Source organism: Pantherophis guttatus, chromosome 15, assembly GCF_059756535.1.
Source record: "Pantherophis guttatus breed Tessera chromosome 15, ASM5975653v1, whole genome shotgun sequence".
Classification (NCBI taxonomy): Eukaryota; Metazoa; Chordata; class Lepidosauria; order Squamata; family Colubridae; genus Pantherophis; species Pantherophis guttatus.
Window position 1 is genome coordinate 19,135,289 of NC_142077.1, and position 22,146 is coordinate 19,157,434.

Here is a 22,146-nt window from a genome sequence, read left to right on the forward strand (position 1 = left end):
GGATGGAGACAAGTAGCCTCTGGTCTTCACTGAGGCAAATAGGAAACCTCTGACTACTTCTAAACAGATGCAGGAGGTAAAACAACTGGCAGATTCTTCCTTTAGTTCCTCCCTTTTACTTTCAGAATTTAACATTACAATAAAGTACTTTTCCATTTAATAAAGTCTAGAGGGATAGAATTGAAAAAAGATTTAAGTATGATATATTCATATTAAAACTGAGAATAAAGTATACCATAAAAGATTTAGGAAACTTCTTTCCATTAGATTTTTTAATATGAAATTGAACAGTGATGAGGAAAGAAACCTCTGACCAGTAAGATCTTGAAAGGTGTCCATAAAACATGGCAAAGCCACTCCACTTAGGCCCCGTCTGTTGAAGAACTTCCATGAGATGACACCACCTGGCATGGGAGGCCAACCACCCTGGAGACTCTAGGCTTTGCCCACTTGAAATGGGACCTCAGGCTTTGGAAAATGGAGGAAAGACACCAACATTTCTCCCACCTTATTGAGCAACTTTAGCCGTGAAAGAGCATCTTGGTCGATAGAAAGTCTCTGTCTTTTAAAATACGCCAAAATTTCTCTCCTGACATCCTCCTTGGGGAGAACCAAGAAGATTTTGATGCCCAGATCTGCCGTCATCTCTCCATTTTGGTCCAAGTACATTTTTTTTTGAGAAATATTGAAAAACTCGTTCTTCTCCAGAAAGGGATGAAACTAGAATGGGAACATCCAAGAATTTGAAAAGTTGAAAACTTTGTTTCTTATCCCACATTGAATTTTTCTTCCACAATTGTCTCATCTCCAAATATGGTTAAATAGGATACAAATACGGCCATTATTTTCAGAAGTGAATGAAAAAGTTTGAGAAAGATTTGTCCATCACATACTGGCAAAATACAGAGAAAATATAATCGACACAATTGGTCAATTATAGGGAACATTCTAGAGCAGATGACAAATAAAATGAAGAGAGGGGGGAAAAGGTTTATTCATAAACTCTTTGAAAACAAGAGGTTGATTCCCAGAAAGCATGGGTTGATCAAGAAGAAAGTTGTCAGGCTAATCTTCTCCCTGGTCATCCTGATGGAAAACACCTCCAGATGGAGAGTGGCTGGCTCTGGAGAATTTGATCGCTGAAGAGGGAGCCGGGTTTAGAGAGGGGAGAGGCACTACCGATCAGTGCTTAGTTCTTCATCAACTGATTGAAAAATACATATCAAATAGACCTGCATCATTCTACGCCTGCTTCATAGATCTCAAGGCAGCCTTTGATACGGTTCCCAGGACTAAGCTATGGGAGAAGCTGGAAGCTGCCTCAATTGACCACAGGCTTCTTCATCTCTTACCTGCCCTACATACTAAAACATCCCTCAAGGTGAGGTGTGATATGCAGGGGTTCCTCTCGAAGTCAGTTAAAACTCAAAAGGGGGTTAAACGGGGGCATTTTTGCCCCCCTGCTTTTCAACTTTTACTTAACTTTACTTAACTTTACTTTACTTAACATGGAAAAATGGCTAAACAAACCAAATCACACACACATACACCCAAAAAAAATAGGTGACCGAAGCATCGCCCTCCTGCTCTATGCAGATGCCCCTGTGATCCTCTCCAGGACACCAGAAGGCCTTAAAAGAGCCTTGCGAGCCCTTCTCCAGCACTGTAATTACAATCAACTGGGCATAAATGATGAGAAAACAAAGATCAAAAAGGCCAAAACTTGATTCATGGCATCTAAATGGCCACAAAATAGAGCAGGGAAGCCCCTTCAAATCCCTGGGGGTGGCCATTCAGGCCAAGGGTTCAAGAGAGATGCAGCTGCCCTGGGCCAAAGATCAGCCAGCACCATTCTTCATTGTTTCCGCACAAAGGGAGGCTACTATGTCCCTGCTGCTCTTAAGCTTTTTGTGCCCAAGTCGCTAGCACAGCTCCTTTATGGGACGTTGCTCGGACCGTCAGCTTCATGTTTTACATCATTAGAAGTAGTTCAATCCAAATTCACCAGATCAATTCTCCAGGTGCCACGTTGTGTCTCAAATGCACTTCTGCGCCTGGAGACAGGATTGACAGAAGCCGAAGGAAGAATCCGTATAGCTGTTGTGGCCCACCAGCGGCCACTGGAGCTGGCAGCAGATTCAGACAGTGAGGAGGTTGGGGAGGGACATGGGCCAGTCCTGGAGTCTGGGGGAGGCTCTGATGACGGCTCTATGGTAGTGCGCACACATTTGCGAACCGGTAGGGAAGGTAAATTTTTATTATTATTATTTATTCAATTTATATACCGCCCTTCTCCTATTTGGACTCAGGGCGGTGCACAGCCAAGGATAAAAAACATACTAATACAAAATTTAAAATCAATTAAAAGAATTATACAACTTTGGCCCACAATTTAAAAAAATCCAATTAAAACCCAATTTACACTTAAAAAACAAAAAACTAAAAAGAGCTAAAAAAAGAGCTATAAATGAATTTCACCCCTGGATTCTCCCCTCTTCTCTGATCCTTCCCTAGGCAGCCTCTCTTCCCCTCATCCCAAAAGTCATTCTCACCCATCATTGCACTTCCTAAATAGATTATGGGAACTCTGGTGATATCACTGGATTTCAGTATCGGACTCACAAACAATTGTGTGATGTGATTAGAAAACTGAGGGGCGGATGGTATGATAACTAAGTGGATAAAAACTGTCTTCAATGTGATACTCAAATAATTTTTAATCTTTTTAAATTTTTCCTACTGACACCTGAAGGTTATCTTTGTTTACTTGGTTGATTAGTCCATGGGCCAAATCAAAGTGCAGAGTTCCAAACACAAATTATTACTAAAATCCGATAAAAACAATTTAAAATGAGATTGGAATAGAATGCAATAATATATGGATAAATAAAATATGATAAAATTATATTTCAATATCACCCCTTCAGTCTACCCCAATCAGCCCCACATATGCCGATCTCAACCGAGCCATTTTGCTCAAGTACTGAGCTGCATTAAATGTTGTTTTCAAATTCTGGCTGCAGATAAGGTGAGTCGTTTTGATATGGGATTCCCAATGGATCCTTCCTTTGGTATATTTATTTATTTATTTATTTATTTATTTATTTATTTATTTATTTATTAGATTTTTATACCGCCCCCTCTCCCGAAGGACTCGGGGCGGTGAACAGCCAAAGTTAAAAACATACAATATAAACAATTAAAATACGTTTAAAACCGAATTAAATCTAAAATGGCTCCCCAATTTAAAATGCCTTACCCATACCCCTATAAAAAGACGAATTTAAAATTTAAAAATTTAAAATTTCCACATTTAAAAGGGGGAAGATTTAGGCCAGGCCAGCTTGATAAAATAGAAAGGTCTTAAGCGCGCGGCGGAAGGTGCGCAGATCCGGGATCCTAAGTATCTCTGGGGGGAGCTCGTTCCAAATCGTAGGTGCCCCCACAGAGAAGGCTCTCCCCCTAGGGGCCGACAGCCGACATTGTTTGGCCAACGGCACCCGGAGGAGCCCCTCTCTATGGGAGCGTACTGGCCGGTGGGAGGCTATTGGTGGTAGCAGGCGGTCCCGTAAATAACCAGGTCCTAAGCCATGGAGCGCTTTGAAGGTGATAACCAGAACCTTGAAGCGCACTCGGAAGACCACCGGGAGCCAGTGCAGCTCGCGCAGGAGAGGTGTCACATGGGAACTCCATGTCGCTCCCATCACCACCCGCGCGGCCGCACTCTGCGCCAGTTGGAGCCTCCGAGTGCACCTCAAGGGGAGCCCCATGTAGAGAGCGTTGCAGTAATCCAGACGAGAAGTAACGAGGGCATGAGTGACTGTGTGTAGGGAGTCCCGATCTAGATAGGGACGCAACTGGCGGATTAGGCGAACCTGATGAAAAATCCTCCCGGACACGGCCGTCACATGCTCTTCTAACGACAGCCGTGAATCCAGGAGGACACCCAAGTTGCGAGCCCTATCCGTGGGGGCCAATGATTCACCCCCAATAGTCAGCGATGGCATTAGCTGACTATATCGGGACGTCGGAAACCACAGCCACTCGGTCTTGGATGGGTTGAGCCTGAGCCTGTTCCTCCCCATCCAGATCCGTACGGCCTCCAGGCACTGGGACATCACTTCAAGGGCATCGTTGGGGTGGTCCGGGGTGGAGATGTACAGCTGGGTGTCATCCGCGTACTGATGGTGCTTCACCCCAAAACCATGGATGATCTCGCCCAGCGGCTTTACATAAATGTTGAACAAAAAGGGCGAGAGGATCGATCCCTGCGGCACCCCACATATGAGGGGCCTCGGGGTCGACCTCTGCCCCCCTGTCAACACAGACTGCGACCGGTCGGAGAGAAAGGAGGAGAACCACCTTAGTACGGTGCCTCCCACCCCCAACTCTTCCAACCGGTGCAGCATGATACCATGGTCGATGGTATCAAAAGCCGCTGAGAGATCTAACAGGACCAGGACAGAGGAGCAGCCCCTGTCCCGAGCCCTCCAGAGATCATCAACCAACGCGACCAATGCCGTTTCCGTGCTGTATCCAGGCCTGAAACCCGACTGGAACGGATCCAGATACGACGCTTCATCCAGGTACTGGGGAAGCTGTCCTGCAACCACACTCTCAACAACCTTCGCCACAAAACGAAGGTTGGAGACTGGACGATAATTAGCCAATATTGCCGGGTCCAGGGAAGGCTTCTTGAGGAGGGGCCTCACCACCGCCTCCTTAAGGGCGGCGGGGAAGACACCCTCACCCAATGAAGCATTTATAATCCCCTGGAGCCAGCCTCGCGTCACCTCCCGGGAAGCCAGCACTAACCAGGAGGGACACGGGTCCAACAAACATGTGGTCGCGTTCAATCTACCCAGAATCCTGTCCACATCATCTGGGGTCACAGGATCAAACTCATCCCAGATAACAGTCTCAAGACCTGCCTCCGTCACTCTCGCTGGATCTACCCAGTCAGAGTCCAGACCTTCCCGAATCTGAGTGATTTTGTCATACAGATACTGAACAAAGTCCTCGGCTCTTCCCTCCAAGGGGTCCTCCCGCGCTTCCTGGTGGAGCAGGGAGCGGGTCACCCTAAACAGGGCGGCCGGGCGATTATCTGATGACGCAATAAGAGCAGCAAAATGCATACATTTTGCTGCTTTTATCGCCACTAGGTAAGTCCTAATATGGGATCTAACCAGTGTCCGGTCCGATTCAGAAAGACTAGCTCTCCAACTACTCTCTAGGCGTCTTTTCCGGCGCTTCATCTCCCTCAGCTCCTCGGTAAACCAAGGAGCCAGGCGAGATCCGCGCCGGGTCAGAGGCCGCAAAGGCACGACTCGATCCAGGGCCCCAGCGGCCGCCCTATCCCAGGCGGCCACTAGGTCTCCAGTCGAGGCGTGAGCCAGAACCTCAGGAATTGGCCCAAGCTCCGTCTGGAACCTATCGGGTTCCATCAGGCGCCTGGGGCGGTACCATCTTATCGGTTCCGCCTCCCTGCAGCGGGGTGTTGCGGTACGAAGGTCAAGGCGAAGGAGAGAGTGATCCGACCATGACAAGGGCTCGATGACTACATCCCCTATCTCAAGATCACTCAACCACTGTCCAGAGACAAAAAGCAAGTCCAGTGTGTTTCCCCCAGTGTGCGTAGGGCCATGAATTAGTTGGGTCAGATCCATGGCCGTCATGGAAGCCATGAACTCCCGAGCCACCTCAGACGTCTCACCCACGGACGGCAGGTTGAAATCCCCCATGACCATAAGTCTGGGGGTATCAACCGCCACCGCAGCAATAACGTTGAGTAGCTCAGGCAGGGTTGCTGCCACGCGGCAGGGAGCCAGGTACGTGATCAGCAAACCCATCTGAACCCCATGGCCCCATTTCACAAGGAGGGACTCACAACCAGCTGTCTGAGGTACAGTGGTCTCCCTGGGCCTAAGGCCTTCTCTAATAATAACCGCTACTCCCCCGCCCCTCCCTTGTGACCTCGGCTGATGGAATGCGCGGAAGCCTGGTGGGCACATTTCTACCAGAGGGACCCCTCCCTCCGGGCCCAACCAGGTCTCCGTAATACCCGCCAGGTCCGCTCCCCCCTCCTGAACAAGATCACAGATGAGGGGGGCTTTATTTACTACGGACCTGGCGTTGCACAACATCAGACGAAGGCCCGGGCCGTGAGGATCTGTGCAACCTGGCAAACGGGTAGAGCCTTGGGGGCCGGAGCACCCTACCGCTTGGAGACAGCGGGTGCGTGCTCCCTTAACATGATATGGCCCCCTGCTCCCGCCATATCTACCCCTCCCACTCACAGTACTGATGGTAAAAACACAGTCCGAACAAGCTCGACCCCCTCCATTGCCCCCGGGTCCCCCACCCGCCCCGCCGCGCGTCGTGGCCGGGCCCGACCCTCCCCTTGGTGGGTTATCCCCCAAACCCACGCCCCTAATTCCAATACCACCCCCCTCCCCCCTCCCCAAACCCCTTAAAAGGTTAGACATAGACGATTTTAAAAAAATTGGTATATGGACCAAGGTACCTGCCTCTCACCCTCTTATGCAGGCAGCAATCAAATGGGATGTGAGCCAGGACTTCTGCCTCTGCCACTCTGCAAATGCAGAGACATCCATTATAAGGTCTAGAGTGGCATCTCCCATATCTGACCATTGTGTCCAGCTGTTTGAATCTCGCTCGCGTAAATCTCTCCCTAAGATGTTTTGGCAGTTGTAACTTTCAATAGTTGTCTAGTTGAAAAGTAGGTTTGTATTTGCTCAGCCATTTCAACTTACCCACCTTACTGAGAATAGCCATGACATTTTGTGCTTCTACATCCTTAATTCTTTGGGCAGCTGTTTTTTTGAATCCTTCTCCTGTTACGCAAGAGACAGGAAGGCCACAGCTACTTCCACAATTAATCAGTTTAGTGATCCAAGAGGTTTGTGATTGTGAGTTTATCTGCTCTAGTAAGCATAACTTGGGGAGTCTATCAGTCTCCATTTCATTGACTTTGTGCCAGTGGTTAATTGTATACATTCCCAATTCAGCTCTAACTGCTGCAGCAGATGTCCTTCGATCTACACCCACAATACAGCTCAGGTGCTGGGACTGTGTTTGTTCTAGAACTGTGGTTGAGTAGAAATCCCAAACTTCTGCTCCATACAAGAGCATGGGGTAACCTTTATATACTTTAATTCATGGGCCAGGGATTGAAGGTTAGGGATAACTTTTTGCTATTGAACATCAATTTTTCTAGGTTATCATTAATACGGTCAAGTTGATAAATCCCCTTCACGCAAGATTTGATCTAGGATGTAGATCTTAATGTAAGCTAATTTGATGTGATTTAATTTAAAGAATATAAGGTTTTTCTACTTAGAAACCTTATTTGAAACTTCATTTAAAAAGTTTGATAAAATAACAATGGTTTTAAATCAACTTAAAGGCGATAATCACAAGCAAGCAACGATTGTTGAATAAGATGGATTGGATGGATGGACTGGAACTGAATTTGCTGCTGGCATCCGTGAAGGAGGAGTCTGGTTTGAAGGCAGGCTGCTTGGAGATGGCTGGAGAGGCCATGGACCCTCAAGACTCAGAGTGGGCAGAACGGATGACTGAAGAAATGGATTCTTTCAGGAAGATTGAGGGAGATTGAGGGAATGGACTTGTCATATTTAACTGGAAAACAAATCTTAAGACTCATTGTGTTTCAATTTACAGGAGGTTCTGTGACTTTGAGGAATGAAAAGCAGTTGCTGGGAAAGATCCTAATTAAAGGAAATGAATTATTATTAAGAATCAAACAAAGATATTGAATCATGAACAGATTCAGGATGGATCAGAGATAATAATTGTGGTGGTCTGTGGTACATAATAAGCCCCTGCAAATTGTCTGAGAGTTAAATATAATAGCAGATAACAGACAGTTTTGAAGTTTTGAAATTTATTTTTTTTTAAATTGCTGTTAACTATATTTTTAATTTACAGCAGACAGATGACAAGTTAAGTGGTTGCAATTATATTGGTAGAAGTTTATAACTGTGGGCCTATTTTGCAAGGGGGAGAAATGTAAATCTGTCAATATTCCACTGGGGAACAATATATTTATTTATTATTTATTTATTTTTTCATATTTGTATACCGCCCTACTCCCGAAGGACTCAGGGCGGTGAACAGCCATAATAAATACAAATACATATAGAAGTTAAAAACTATTAAGAAACAGATTAAGTAATTTAGGCTCAAAGATTAAAAACATCCAAATTTATCTAAAGAGGTTTAAAACCCAATTTAAAAGCCAGTTTAAAAGCCAATTAAAAAGAGAGAGTTAGGCCAGACCAGCTTGTTGGAATAGAAATGTTTTCAGGGCACGGCGGAATATGCGTAAGTCTTGGATGTTTCGTAACTCCGGGGGAAGCCCGTTCCAGATGGTAGGTGCCCCCACAGAAAAGGCTCTCCCCCTGGGGGCCGTCAGTCGACATTGTTTGGCCGACGGCACCCTGAGGAGTCCCTCTCTATGGGAGCGAACTGGTCGGTGAGAGGCTATTGGTGGCAGGAGGCGGTCTCGTAAGTACCCTGGTCCTGAGCCATGGAGCGCTCTAAAGATAGTAACCAAAACCTTGAAGCGCACCCGGAAGACCACCGGGAGCCAGTGCAGCTCGCGCAGGAGGGGGGTTACATTGCTCCCATTACCACCCGCGCGGCCACATTCTGGACCAGTTGGAGCCTTTGGGTGCTTCTCAAGGGGAGCCCCATGTAGAGAGCATTACAATAATCCAGGCGTGAGGTGACAAGGGCATGAGTGACCGTGCGTAACGAGTCCCGATCCAGAAAGGGATGCAACTGGCGAATCAGGCGAACCTGATAAAAAGTCCTCCTGGCTACGGCCGTCATATGCTCTTCAAAAGACAGCCGTGAGTCCAGGAGGATGCCCAAGTTGCGAACCCCATCTGTGGGGGCCAACGACTCGCCCCCAATAGTCAGAGATGGTGCCAACTGACTATATCGGGACGACGGAAACCACAGCCACTCGGCGTAGGTGGTTTTATGTGTTTTTAATGCACAATTTTTTTAAAAAATGTTTCATCTAATTTTGTTTTGTCTTAGTAATAGTTTTATTTTTTGAAGTTTGTATTTTACCTTTTTGAATAAAATAAAATTTAATGAGAGGAATAGCAACTTTCCAGAAACAATATTTATCATCAGCACACACAGAAGGGTGCATATGTAAAAAGCAGTAGAAAAATATCTGAGTTTTAGCAACTAGGACTTGACTAACAACAGAGTCTCATATAAGAACATGAATGATGGACTGGAAGAAACATGAGGGACACCAAACTTCATATGTATGTTTGTGAAAATGATCTCAAAATCGTAGTTACCGTAGTTTTCGGAATATAAGATGCACCTGACTATAAGACGCACCTACCTTTTTCGGTGAGGAAAAGAAGAAAAAGAAATCTCCCTCTCCCTCTGAGTAATTTTGCCTAGTTGCAGCAAACAGCCTGCTTTACTTTCATTTTTGTTTTCAGCATAGCTTGATTAGCACAAGGGGAAAAATATCTGCTCCAACTGCTCTTTGCAGCAAGCAGCAGAGCCCTGCGCAAAACAACTGAGAGCAAATCAGCTGAGAGTTGGGAGGCCGATCCAATCACCTTGTGCTATTTAGGCTGTGTTGAAGCTGAAAGGAGCTATTTTTTCTTGCTCTTTGCTTGCAAGGAGGCAGAGGCCAAAGGGTGGGGGACAGTGGGTGGGCAGGACTATATTCGGTGTATAAGACGCACCTAAATTTTCACCTCCCTTTAGGGGGGAAAAGGTGCATCTTATAGTCCGAAAAATAAGGTAAACAGAATCTGAGTCAGCAGGGAGATGTTCATGGAAAGAAGGCATGTGCAACCATAAGAATCTCAGGAAGTGAACGTTCTGGTTTGGGGAGACCCCAACTCAAGGACCAGGTCCCCTTGCAGGCACCAAGCCTGGAGGAGAATTTGCTGTTTTAGAGCTGAGCCAGTGAAGCAGAGAAGTTCAGTCTCCTCTTCATGGATTATCTGAATGCAAAGACTGAGCAGCCATCAGTCAGAGAAGCTTTAACTGGCATTCCTGCAGCGAGGAGGGGTTGGGCTAGATTATCTCAGGGTCTCCTCCAAATTTATAAATTGTGTCATGCCACAACATGTAACTGTTGTGCTGTTGTTGCTCTAGCCCCACCGAGTGGCCAGGGGCAGATAAGCCTAACTGTATGGCCTGAAGCCAGACTCCCTTTTCTCTCAGCCTTTGGAGGAGACGGAAGCAGCCGGTTTGACCGAGACACATGGTCATCCGGAGGCCTCCGTCCCTCACACGGAGCATCGCTGGAGAGGTTCCAGCTGCTTCTTTGTTGGCTCTTAGTTAATGCTGCCTATCTCCTGTTTATATTTGATTCTCACTCTTTGCATTTCCTCAGTTTCTCCGTGCCCTTTTCTCCCAATGAAACACCCAGATCCACCCCAGGCTCCCTTTCACTGGAGGAGAAGAGGGGGGTTTAGCTGCCTCTTGAGCTGCACACAGACCCATCTGTTATGTATGTATCTATTTTGTGCGGGAAATTCAAATGCAGCAATGCTTGTGATTGGTTAGCGGATATTTCAGAACTGGATATAAGGAGGGCTGTTGCCTGTGTTTCTTAGCTGAAGTCTCACCCTGAATTAAAGAGCTGTTGTCACTAGCTTGCTTGTGCCTCTCGTTATTCCCGCGCTACAACACCACCTGTGGTGGGGACGGAACAAAGGTGGAATTCCACCATGCTCATCACAAACCCACAAATACAGGAATTCATTTCAAAAAAGAACACAGCATTTTCAAATGAGCAGAGTTTAATATCAAAATGCCATGGTATCTACTCTTTGGAACCATTATTCCCTCAGCAATTGAATTGGACAGATCTGTTGAGTTGGTTCCCCTCCTTCTCCTCTGGATTCCTCCACCAAAGGATCTAAGATTAATGGATCCATATCGGGACCCCATACCTGCCATGGCTGCAGCCTTGGAGACCCCAAAGTCTTTTCTCCCTCCTTCCTTCTCCTCCTCGATCTGGAGGAATAAGCAGCATTCAAGGCCTGGGTCAGAGTCTTCATCATACTGTAAAAGTGATGGTCATTTGGGATCTGGATCCTGTTTCTTTTCTCCTGGGTCTCCAGTGGGGCTTTCTGGGTGCATCTTCTGCGGCCTTTGACAGAAAAGATGTTCTTTGAAAGAGAACAGAGAAAATAAGGATCTTGAAACTTTTCTTCCACAAAGAAATGGGGTTCAAAGGCATCATCCATTGGCCTTTCTTTTCCCAGATAACCAAAGTTCAAAATACTATGGATGTATTTGAGAAGTCTACGCTTGTTCATTGGATACAGGATAAAATTTGTGAGGATCCAGACTTTCCCTTCCATGGGTCCTGGCAGACGCATAAACGTTAAATGGAAAGGAAGAATTCTCTCCCAAATGAACTCATATTCCATGAAGTGAACAAAGACGTTGACGTGTCTCCACTTAGAGAGGGAATCCCTGAGGGATGCTGTGTATCCAGTTGTTGAGAACAGTTGTGATATAACCACACAAATTCCACTCCTGACAAGCACAGGAGGAAAAATCCTCATGAAATTCTCTCCATTTTCTGTGTCTGAAGCAAAGAGGCCAATCAGGGTCCATCTGAAATGGAGGAGCAGGTGGACAATTGCTGGGTACTGGATCCCTTCTTTGGGATTCATCCGGTGGAAAAAAGGGAATTTCCTTTTATCACTCAGAGCCTCTGAAGCAATTTCAATATTCATCTAAAAAAGCAATGAAGAATGCTGTGTTATATTTGGGGTCAGATCAAGTCCAAAATATTAGATTTTAATAAATCCAAACTGGTTCTCCTGAATGTATTAGAATAGTTTGTTAATCAGATATTGTCTAAAATATTAAAGACAGACTATTAGCAAGATTGTATCATAATAATAGAAAATAATAAGCAAATTAAAAAACAATAAAAATGTAAATAATATTACTTTATCACCCCTACAATTCATCACAATTAGATTAACATGTGCAAATGCCAACTGGAATATCCTATTCCAATAAAGGAACTATTATAATTTTCAAGGATAGCTGCACCTTTTTTTGCTTCTCTATCCCAGATTCTTTCTGGAGGAAATTTTTTAACTTCTTTCTCCAGTTATACAAGAAACAGGAAGACCTCAAAGCCTAAAAAGATTTGTTAGTTTCATAATCCAAGTTTGATCTTTAATTGAAGTTTTGTCTGTTCCAAGAGCCACAATTTTCAGAGTCTGTCAGTTTCCATAGATTACATTTTATGCCAATAATACCCGTATTTTCTGAATTAAGACAAAGCAGAAATTGTGGAAATTCCCAAATCAGCTCTGAGGGCAGCAGCTGGAGTCCTTTTACCCACCCCGAGATCCTCCTCAGGGGCTGAGATTGGGTTGGTTCTGCTGGTGGTTTCTCTCTGAAGCCCCAAACATCAGATTGATGTAAGAACATGGGGGAAAACTGAGCCTCATATACTTTAATAATTGGGGCTGAGGAAGCTGGAGAGCTAAGAGGTTTTCATTTAAGCACCACTTTCACTCCTGCCCTTTCTCTAACTGAGCTCCTTGGATGATGAGGGAGCCAAGATTCAGTCTCAGAGAAAACAACCCCAGGTAAGGAAAGGTGTTACTTGCTCTATTGTCTGACCATCCATGGCTATGATATCATTTCACAAAGACCATAACTTTTGAACTTGCTTTATAAATTATCAGATAATTATTAAGACAAAATTGCATTAACAGAGGGATACAATCAAGATCAAGGGAGGTACTAATACCACCCTATAAAGCCTCAGTAAGACCACACCTAGAATCCTGCATCCAGTCTTGGTCACCACACTATAAAAAAATATGTTGAGACTCTAGAAAAAGGGCAGAGAAGAGCAACCAAGAGGTTTAGGGGACTGGAGGCTAAAACATACAATGAACGGTTGCAGGAACTGGGCATGGCTGGTCTAGTGAAGAGAAGGACCAGGGGAGACATGATAGCAGTCTTACAATATTTGAGGGGCTGCCACAGAGAGGAGGGGGTCAAGCTATTTTCCAAAGCACCCAAAGGCCGGACAAAGGCCTGACAAGGAATAATGGATGGAAACTGAACAAGGAGACATTCAACCTGGAAATAAAGAGATAAAGTTGCCTTCAGAAGTTGTGGGAGCTTCATCACTGGAAGCTTTCAAGAAGAGACTGGACCGTCATCTGTCAGAAATGGTGTAGGGTCTGCTTGGACTAGATGACCTACAAGGTCCCTTCCAACTCTGTTAATCTGTATCGATCTATACTATTCCAGACAAGAGGCTGTCCAGTCTCTTCTTCAAAGCCTCCAGTGATGGACCACCCACAATTTCTGAAGGGGAGACGTTGCATTCTTCACCATTAGGAAATTTCTCCTTAGTTCTAGGTTGTTTCTCTCCTTGATTAGCTTCCATCCATTGTTTCTTGTCTTGCCTTCTAATACTTTGGAAAATAGGTGGACCTCCTCTTCTCTGTGGCAGCCCCCCAAATATTGGTACATTGCTATGATGTCACCCTTAGTCCTTTTCACTAGACTAGACATACTGAATTCCTACAACTGTTCCTCATATGTTTTAGTCTCCAGGCTCTTAATCATCTTTTCTGCATCTTTCCAGAGTCTCTACATCTTTTTTATAATATGGTGGCTAAAACTGGATGCACTATTCCAAGTGTTGTCTTGACAAGGCATCATAAAGTGGTACCAATACTTCATATGATCTTGATTTTATTCCTCTGGTAATGCAGCCTAGGACTGAATTAGCTTTTTTGGCTGCTGCCACAGATTGCTGACTCATATTTAAGTGATTGTCCACTAGGACTCCAAGATCCCTTTCATAGTTATTGCTATTGAGCCAGGTTTCACCACATCCGTAAATGGACATTTGGTTTTTCTAGCCTAAGTATAAAATCTTACTTTTCTCTACAATGAATTACAGTTTCTTAGATAGGCCCAGGGTTCAAGTTTATCTAGATCCATCTGGATCTTCAGCCTATCTTCTGTGGTGTTGGCTATTCCTGCCACTTTAGTGTTGTCTTCAAATTTGATGATTTCTTCATTTCTTCCCTCATCCGAATCATTCATGAAGGTGTTGAAGAGAACTGGGCCTAAAATGGAACCTTGGAGTCCCCCCACTGCTTGTTTCCTTCCATGCAGACGTAGTTCCATTGAGGACCACAGGCTGAGCCCATCTGGGGGTGATGCTGTCCATCCCATATATTTTCAGCTTCCCAAGAAATAGGTTGTGGTTTACTTTGTCAAAGCCTTTCCGAAATCCAAGTACTGTATACTACATGCACTGCATTTCACTGGTCCACTAATTTAGTCATTTTTTTTTTCCAAAAAATGAAATAACATTTATTAATGATCTGGGTTTTTTTTTATCCTTCATTACTGCTAGTAAATCATTCATATTTACACTGAATAAGAAGAAATATTTAGACAAGGATTCAAATATGCATCTTTCCCTTCCCCCTTGGTAAGCATAGATCCTTCTTCTGATGGCTCCATTGAGCCCAAACCTCCCTCTCAAACAAGGGCTTGGATCAGGGCCAACAGGCTGAGCTCCATTTTGAGGGCCATCCATTTTCTCCATCATAATTTTCTGTGTATTGAGTCAAATGCTGCACTAACATCTAGAGAGCCTGAAAACCTTGTTTTACCTCACTGATATAGATGAGATATTTCAAGACAAATTTGTTGCCAATATTAGATTATTAATTTATCCATTATTTCTTATAAAATCTATATAGCTTTTCACTCTACCTAAAACCTTCTGGTTCTTCTGCAAAGAATGCATTTTTCTCAAGTTTAACTAAGAGGATCATGGCATAAATTTTAGCCACAATATCTGCTAGTCTATTTGGCCTATAATTGCTAAAGTAATTTTTATTCCACATTTTAGATAGATAAAATGCTACTATTGCCAACTTCAATCTGACTAGATAGGGCTGACATTATTTATCTGTGAAAATGAAGATGCCATTAGAGGCCTCAACAACCAGGGATATTTTTTGATCAATTAAATAGTTGCTAGAATGTCTTCTCCAGGGAATTTATTACTTGCATTTCAGGCCTTTTATGATTAATCTCAACATGAACATAATGGGGTAAAATATTGAGAATATGGAGAAAAGCAGCTGTTGAATTCCATGGAGAAGACATGATTGCATCTATTGCTCACCCACCACCCACCCCTCACTTTACCAGAAGGAGAAAAACACACACACAAACCTGTGGGACTTTGTAGGTGCCTCCTAATGTTGACATCTGGATGGAGATGTCCCTGTCAGCTCCATGAAGAAGAGCCAGGAAGTTCTCCTTCTTTCCACAGCCGTAGTTGGGGACATTGGCTTCTCCAGTGGAGAGAATGTCCAGCAAGACATCTGAAGTGTGGAAAGTACTCAAATAGTTATCGTGGATGTTGTAGCCAAGTGTGAGGTTGTGCAGGAACTGGGAATTCTTGTTGAACGTTTGAATGTTGAAAATGAATCGTAAGCCATATGAAAAACCATAAACATTCCTATTGTTAAAACATGTTATTATAATCAAAAGCAACAATAAATACTGTTTTTAATATATAATCCTGCAGAAGCCTCCTGAGCCTTAAGCCAACATTGATCCAAAAGCAAAGATCAGTTACACAAATATAGGAATGGGCTGAGGTACAGCAACTACAACTGATTCCACCACTACTTTAAATTCATTATTCAAGCGATAAATTAAGGATTGAATTGAGAGAGGAAAATAATCTGCAGCCCTTTCAGCTTTTTTTCAGACCCCTTTTTGGATTTTATTTATTTATTTATTTATTTTATTGAATTTCTATACCGCCCTACTCCCGAAGGACTCAGGGCGGTGCACAGCCATGAAATAAAACACATAGATATACAAAATTTAAAATCGAATAAAATGAATTAAATAAATTTGGCTGAATTAATACCCGTAATTTAAGATACCTATATTTTAAAATACATTAAAAAATTTAAAATTTACACTTAAAATGGAGAAGATTTAGGCGAGGCCCGCTTGATGAAATAAAAGCGTCTTCAACTCGATTTGAGTCTCTTTCACAAAATCAGACAAAAGAGAGAAGCCATGGAAATCAAAATCATTCAGGAAATTAGACATATTCTCCAATATAGCACAGCAGACTAAAGCACTGTTAAGTAGCACCAGCTGCCTGCAATTACCGCAAGTTCAAATCTCACCAGGCTCAAGGTTAACTCAGCCTTCCATCCTTTCGAGGTACGTAAAATGAGGACCCGGTTTGTGGGGGCAATAAGCTGACTTTGTATAAAATAGAACACCCTACTAAGCAGGTATATACAAAAGTATGAAGGCTATTGCTTAACGCATTGTAAGCCGCCCTGAGTCTCCGGAAAAGGGTGGCATATAAATCGAACCAATCAATCAATCAATCAATCAATCAATCAATCAATCAATAAATAAATAAATAAAAGAAAAGGAGAGTGTTAGCATGAAGTGCAACTTCATCACCCTGAGTGACTTACGAATCACGGAAAACAAACTGAAGAGAAGGAGCCATGTTGAAAAGCAACTTTATATGCAATATTTCATTTCCAGTGAGGACTAAACCAATGAGATGGTCTCCTGGGCTGTAAAAGCTCTGTGGTTGTTTTCCATCCTCCAGTTTGAAATTCAGTGGGCATTTCATTCTCAGCTTCCCAGAGACTGGATGGCACAAAAGCAGCATTAGAGGCAGAAGCAGGAGATCCATAATTCATAGCATGAATCAATGAATCCCTTTCCTATTTCTAAAGAAGAAGGTGAAGAATTCGGAAACTCCAGTTGCTTTCCTTCTTTAAACACAGAGAAACACTCAGCTTCATCTGGAAAGGAGAGAGAAGTAGATTCAAGAGCACAGACTCTGCCTGTCCCAAACTCCATATTTCTCTGCCCAAAGTCTCCCCTGGAGGATTCGGCCAAACAGCAGAGCTGAAACTTTTATCATAATTCTCCGTCTCAGGAGGGATCCCTGGATAATTCAAGTAGTTCTTGGACTTGGAGATTGTTAGGAAATTCTCTGGAGGGAAATGAAAGGGAAATAATCCTCATGTCTTTCATAATAACAGGGGCAGAGATGGAATTAAATCGGTCATCTAGAATTGAGAGGTTTGGGAGCTCTATGCAGGGAATACATGGCACCTGTGGCTGAAGAAATAAATAAATCTGATGGTTTTTTTGCATACTGATGAAAGACAAAACTCCGGGGGCCAGTTAATGCCGGAGCATGTCACAGATCTGAAATAGCTGCCAGCTGAGTTGAAACCAAAATTTATTTTATTTTGAAAGCTAATGCTCTAGGGCACCACACAAAAGGGCTGATGCAATAGTGCAGCCAGTTTCTAAGAACAAAATCAACTTTAGTGAAAAAAAAAAACTAACTAGAAAAAATAAATAAATGAAAAGAGCTAAAGAGATTAAACATTAATGAAAAAGTAGTTATCAGAATATTGAATAGTTGAAAAAACACACAGAGAGACATGAACACAGAGAGGTTAGGAAAAAAACAAGTGAAAAGAGATGGAGAAATCAAGGCTGCCTCTCTCCCCATGTGGGGAGGGGAGGGAGGGAAGAAAGGAGGGAAGGGGAGCTCAGGACCCTCATGTTGCAGATGGAAAGCTAATCTGCAAAATCCATCTTCCATCTTTTGAGTCCTGGGAAGGTGGGAAACTATATCCTATGTTGCCCAGCCATCTCTTTCCACGCATGGGGCACTCAGGGGGGAAAGCAAAGCCCAGACCCATAGAGAAAGCCCAGGATGGCCAGGGAGGAGGAAGGGATCTGGGGCATTCCTGGGAAGAGACTAACCTGGTTTATGGGTCCCAGGGTTGAATGTTGGGGGGACGCAGCCCCCGGGGTTTCTCCAGCTTTGCTTGGGCTCCGTGTCTTTCCAGGAGAGGCTCCTGTGGGGGAGAAGCCATGCAGGGCTGGGACTTCTGAGGGGGATCCGGAGTTCCCCTGGAGGAAAAGGCAGCTGGCCTGACCCTGGACGGGACCCTCTGTGACTCTGAGGAAGTTGGGGGTCCCCTGTGGCCCCTCCAGAGCCCCCAGCTGAGGAGACCCTCTTCAGAGGGAAGGGGCTTAAGCCCCCCTCCCTCTGCAATTCTGGGAGGTTTTGCCTCTTTCTCATCCCCGCCAAAGCTTTGAATTTTGCTCTTTATTTGACCCCCCCCCTTTGGCTTGGCTTCTTCAGCCTCTTCTCCATCAGGCTGAGGGCAGGGAAGGTCCCAGGCAACCGTCTCTTTCCCCTCTTTGATTGGTTGTAGGTTGTCATGACGAAGGGGGCGGGAATAGAAGCAGCCACTAGAGAGAAAGAGAGGTGGGACTTTTGTCGTCCCTGAGAACTGGAGGATTTGGATGTGAAATCTGCTTTCCTTTATTTATTTATTTTATTTATTAATCAAATTTCTATACCGCCCTATTCCCGAAGGACTCAGGGCGGTGAACAGCCAAGATAAAATACAGATAATACAAATATTAAAAAAAAAAAAACCCTTAAAATTATTAAATATTTTGGCCGAAACACAGATTAAAACACCCAATTTATAAAATCACGAATTAAAAATTTAAAAAAGGAGAGTTAGGCCAGGCTGGCCTGCTGAAATAAAAAAGTTTTGAGAGCACGGCGAAACATGCGCAGGTCCGGGATCTTCCGTATCTCTGGGGGGAGCTCGTTCCAGATGGTAGGTGCCCCCACAGAGAAGGCTCTCCCCCTGGGGGCCGCCAGTCGACACTGTTTGGCCGACGGCACCCTGAGAAGCCCCTCTCTATGGGAGCATACTGGTTGGTGAGAGGCTATTGGTAGCAGAAGGCGGTCTCGTAAATACTTCGGTCCTAAGCCATGGAGCGCTCTAAAGGTGGTAACTAAGACCTTGAAGCGCACCCGGAAGACCACAGGGAGCCAGTGCAGCTCGTGCAGGAGGGGGGTCACATGGGAGCGCCACGTCGCTCCCATAACCACCCGCGCGGCCGCATTCTGGACCAGCTGAAGCCTCCGGGTGCTCCTCAAGGGGAGCCCCATGTAGAGAGCATTGCAGTAGTCCAAGCGGGAAGTAACGAGAGCATGAGTGACCTATTTAACGAGTCCCGATCCAGAAAGGGACGCAACTGGCGAATCAGGCGGACCTGATAAAAAGTCCCCCTGGCTACGGCCGTCATGTGCTCTTCTAAAGACAGCCGTGAGTCCAGGAGAACACCCAAGGTGCGAACCCTCTCCGTGGGGGCCAATGACTTGCCCCCAATAGTCAGTGATGGCACCAACTGACTATATCAGGATGTCGGAAACCACAGCCACTCGGTCTTGGATGGGTTGAGCCTGAGTCTGTTTCTCCCCATCCAGATCCACACGGCCTCCAGGCACCGGGACATCACTTCAAGGGCATCATTGGGGTGGTCCGGGGTGGAAATGTACAGCTGAGTATCATCAGCATACTGATGGTACTTCACCCCGAAACCATGGATGATCTCACCCAGCGGCTTCACATAAATGTTGAACAGAAGGGGCGAGAGGACCGACCCTTGTGGCACCCCACATACAAGGGGCCTCGGGGTTGACCTCTGCCCCCCTGTCAACACGGACTGCGACCGGTCAGAGAGAAAGGAGGAGAACCACCGTAGGACGGTGCCCCCCACCCCTAACTCCTCTAGCCGGTGCAGCATGATACCATGGTCAATGGTATCAAAAGCCGCTGAGAGGTCTAATAGGACCAGGACAGAGGAACAACCCCTGTCCCGAGCCCTCCAGAGATCATCAACCAACATGACCAATGCCGTTTCCATGCTGTACCCAGGCCTGAAGCCCGACTGGAATAGACCCAGATACGACGATTCATCCAGGTACTGGGGGAGCTTTTCACGCTCCCCCATGTAAAAAATGGTTTTTACAAAACCATTTATATTATTATGGAAAAATAAAAAGTTGAGATTTGATTTTAAGGCTTTATTTTACTGCAACAGAGGGAGTCTGAAGTCAGCACTTTTTTTTTCTTTTCTCCCTCCCCCCCACTTCTCTTTCCCCTCCTCCCATTTCTTCCTCTTTGTTTTTTGTTTTTTGTTTTTTTGTATTTTATTCTATAATCTAATAAAATGTTTTTTTTTTAAAAGAACTGGAGGATTTGAATGTGAAATCTGATTTCTTCTGTTCAGATGCAGCCCAGAATCAGAAGGAGGGAAGGGTCAGAGAAAATGAAGGAATGTTTAAAAATCTATTTTAAAAAACAAAGGAAAACCTAGACTTTGACAGAAGAAAAATAAAAAGCAAACACCAAAAAAAGAGAAATTATAAAACTCTGTAGAAAAAGTTCTTTAGCTCTGTAGAGTGTGATCCATGAGATATACAGCAATTAAAGCAAAGAATGATAAAAATCAGCCTTAAGCAAATCTATTGGAGATGCAGAGAAGAAAGATAGGAAGATGAAGTGAAATTGGACGTTTAAAAAAATAGTGTCGTCAAACATAAGGTGACCAGATTTTAACATTGGTAAAGAGGGACATTGTGGGCGTGGCTTATTTTGTGGGCGTGGCTAGCTGGTCACGTGACTGGGTGGGCGTGGCTAGCTGGTCACGTGACTGGGTGGGTGTGGCTAGCTGGTCATGTGACCGGGTGGCCATGGCTATGTGTATAGGGTAAGGTGAACAGATTTTAACATTGGTAAGAAGGACACCATTGTGGGCGTGACTTATTGTGTGGGCGTGGCTTGGAGGCCATGTGACTGGGTAGGCGTGGCTAGCTGGTCATGTCACCGGGTGGCCATGGCTATGTGTATAGGGACTACTCAGAGGGCTGAAAAGTCATTTCTGACAGGTCCTCACACTTTTGACTGGTCCTCACACTTATGACCATCCTCACATTTATGCCCGTGCAGTATTCTTAACAACCATGTCACTCATTTCACAACTGCTTCTCTTCACCATGGTGACAAGATAGGGCAAAAATGTAAAATGTGAGGACAGTCGTAAGTTCGAGGACTGGTCAAAAGTGTGAGGACCAGTCAAAAATAACTTTTTCAGCCCTCTGAGTGCATTAAAGGATACATATGCATTAAAGGATACAGCAATAGAGAGGGATGAAGGAATGGAAATTAGAGTAGGAGTGAGGGTAAGAGAGGGAGGAAGAGAGGAGGAGAAGGAGAAAGGAAGAGGAAGTAGGGAGGAGAAGAAGAGGGGGGAGAGAAGGGAAGAAGGAAAGACAAGAGAGAGGTGGTAGGTTTGAGGAGAAAGATTGCTGTACAATAAAAAAGATGAAAGGGAAGAAAACCAATCCCAAACAAATATAAAGATATTAAGATAAAGAATGAATTGTTAAACTTTAAAGAATAAAAGAGAACAAATATGAATAAATAGCAGTAATTAGAAACACACATACAAACATACAATTTATTTTCTTTGAACAGAGTATTTGGCCGGTTCACAAATTTAAACAGTGTTTAGTCACTTCAATTAAATTTACAATTTCTATATTTCCTTTTTGCCATATTTATTCCTCATCTATTTTTTTTAAAAAAAACCAATATTACCCTTCATCCTCATCTCTAATCTTAATCAAATTCAATTTTTCCCTTCTATTCTATATTATACCCCTTCCCATTGTCATCTATTTTTATATCCATCCTCACATTGTTTAATTATGTAATTATGTAATACAGTTGTTTAATACAAATTCAACATTTTAATATAAATCAATTAGTTATAAAACTATCTTTTTTGTATATTAATCAATATGAACATGAATATTCCAATTATTTCCATGCAATCCAATTTCTTACAAATCAATTAATTATATTTACCAATAATAATAAACCAAATAATTTCCCCCATATATTCCTCTGAACCACAACTTAACCATTTCTGCTTTCAACACAATATACAATTAATAGTATCTCAATTATTACAATTCCCTAGTTAAATACAGCTTTTTTTTCTTTTGTGTTTTAAAATCTTGAACTCTCCTCCTAAATTTCCCATTGTTTGCAGTTTTTCACCTACCTTTTTTGGGGAAGAAAAATAAAAATAAAAATAAATCTCTCTCTGCCTCATTTTGTCACGTTGCACCAAAGATCCTGGTTT

The 22,146-nt window shown here is 44.0% G+C and overlaps 1 protein-coding gene across 1 annotated transcript; it reads right to left on the reverse strand.

Moving 5' to 3' along the window:
* Positions 1 to 435: 435 nt before the first annotated feature.
* On the reverse strand, positions 436 to 17,422 carry LOC148112048 (uncharacterized). Its single transcript, XM_087878859.1, has 4 exons — positions 16,569 to 17,422; positions 15,289 to 15,516; positions 10,989 to 11,783; positions 436 to 720 (listed from the first exon to the last, which is right to left on the reverse strand). The coding sequence occupies exons 2-4, from the start codon at positions 15,322 to 15,324 to the stop codon at positions 436 to 438; spliced, it is 1,116 nt and encodes a 371-aa protein (XP_087734985.1). The 5' UTR covers positions 15,325 to 15,516; positions 16,569 to 17,422.
* Positions 17,423 to 22,146: the final 4,724 nt, after the last annotated feature.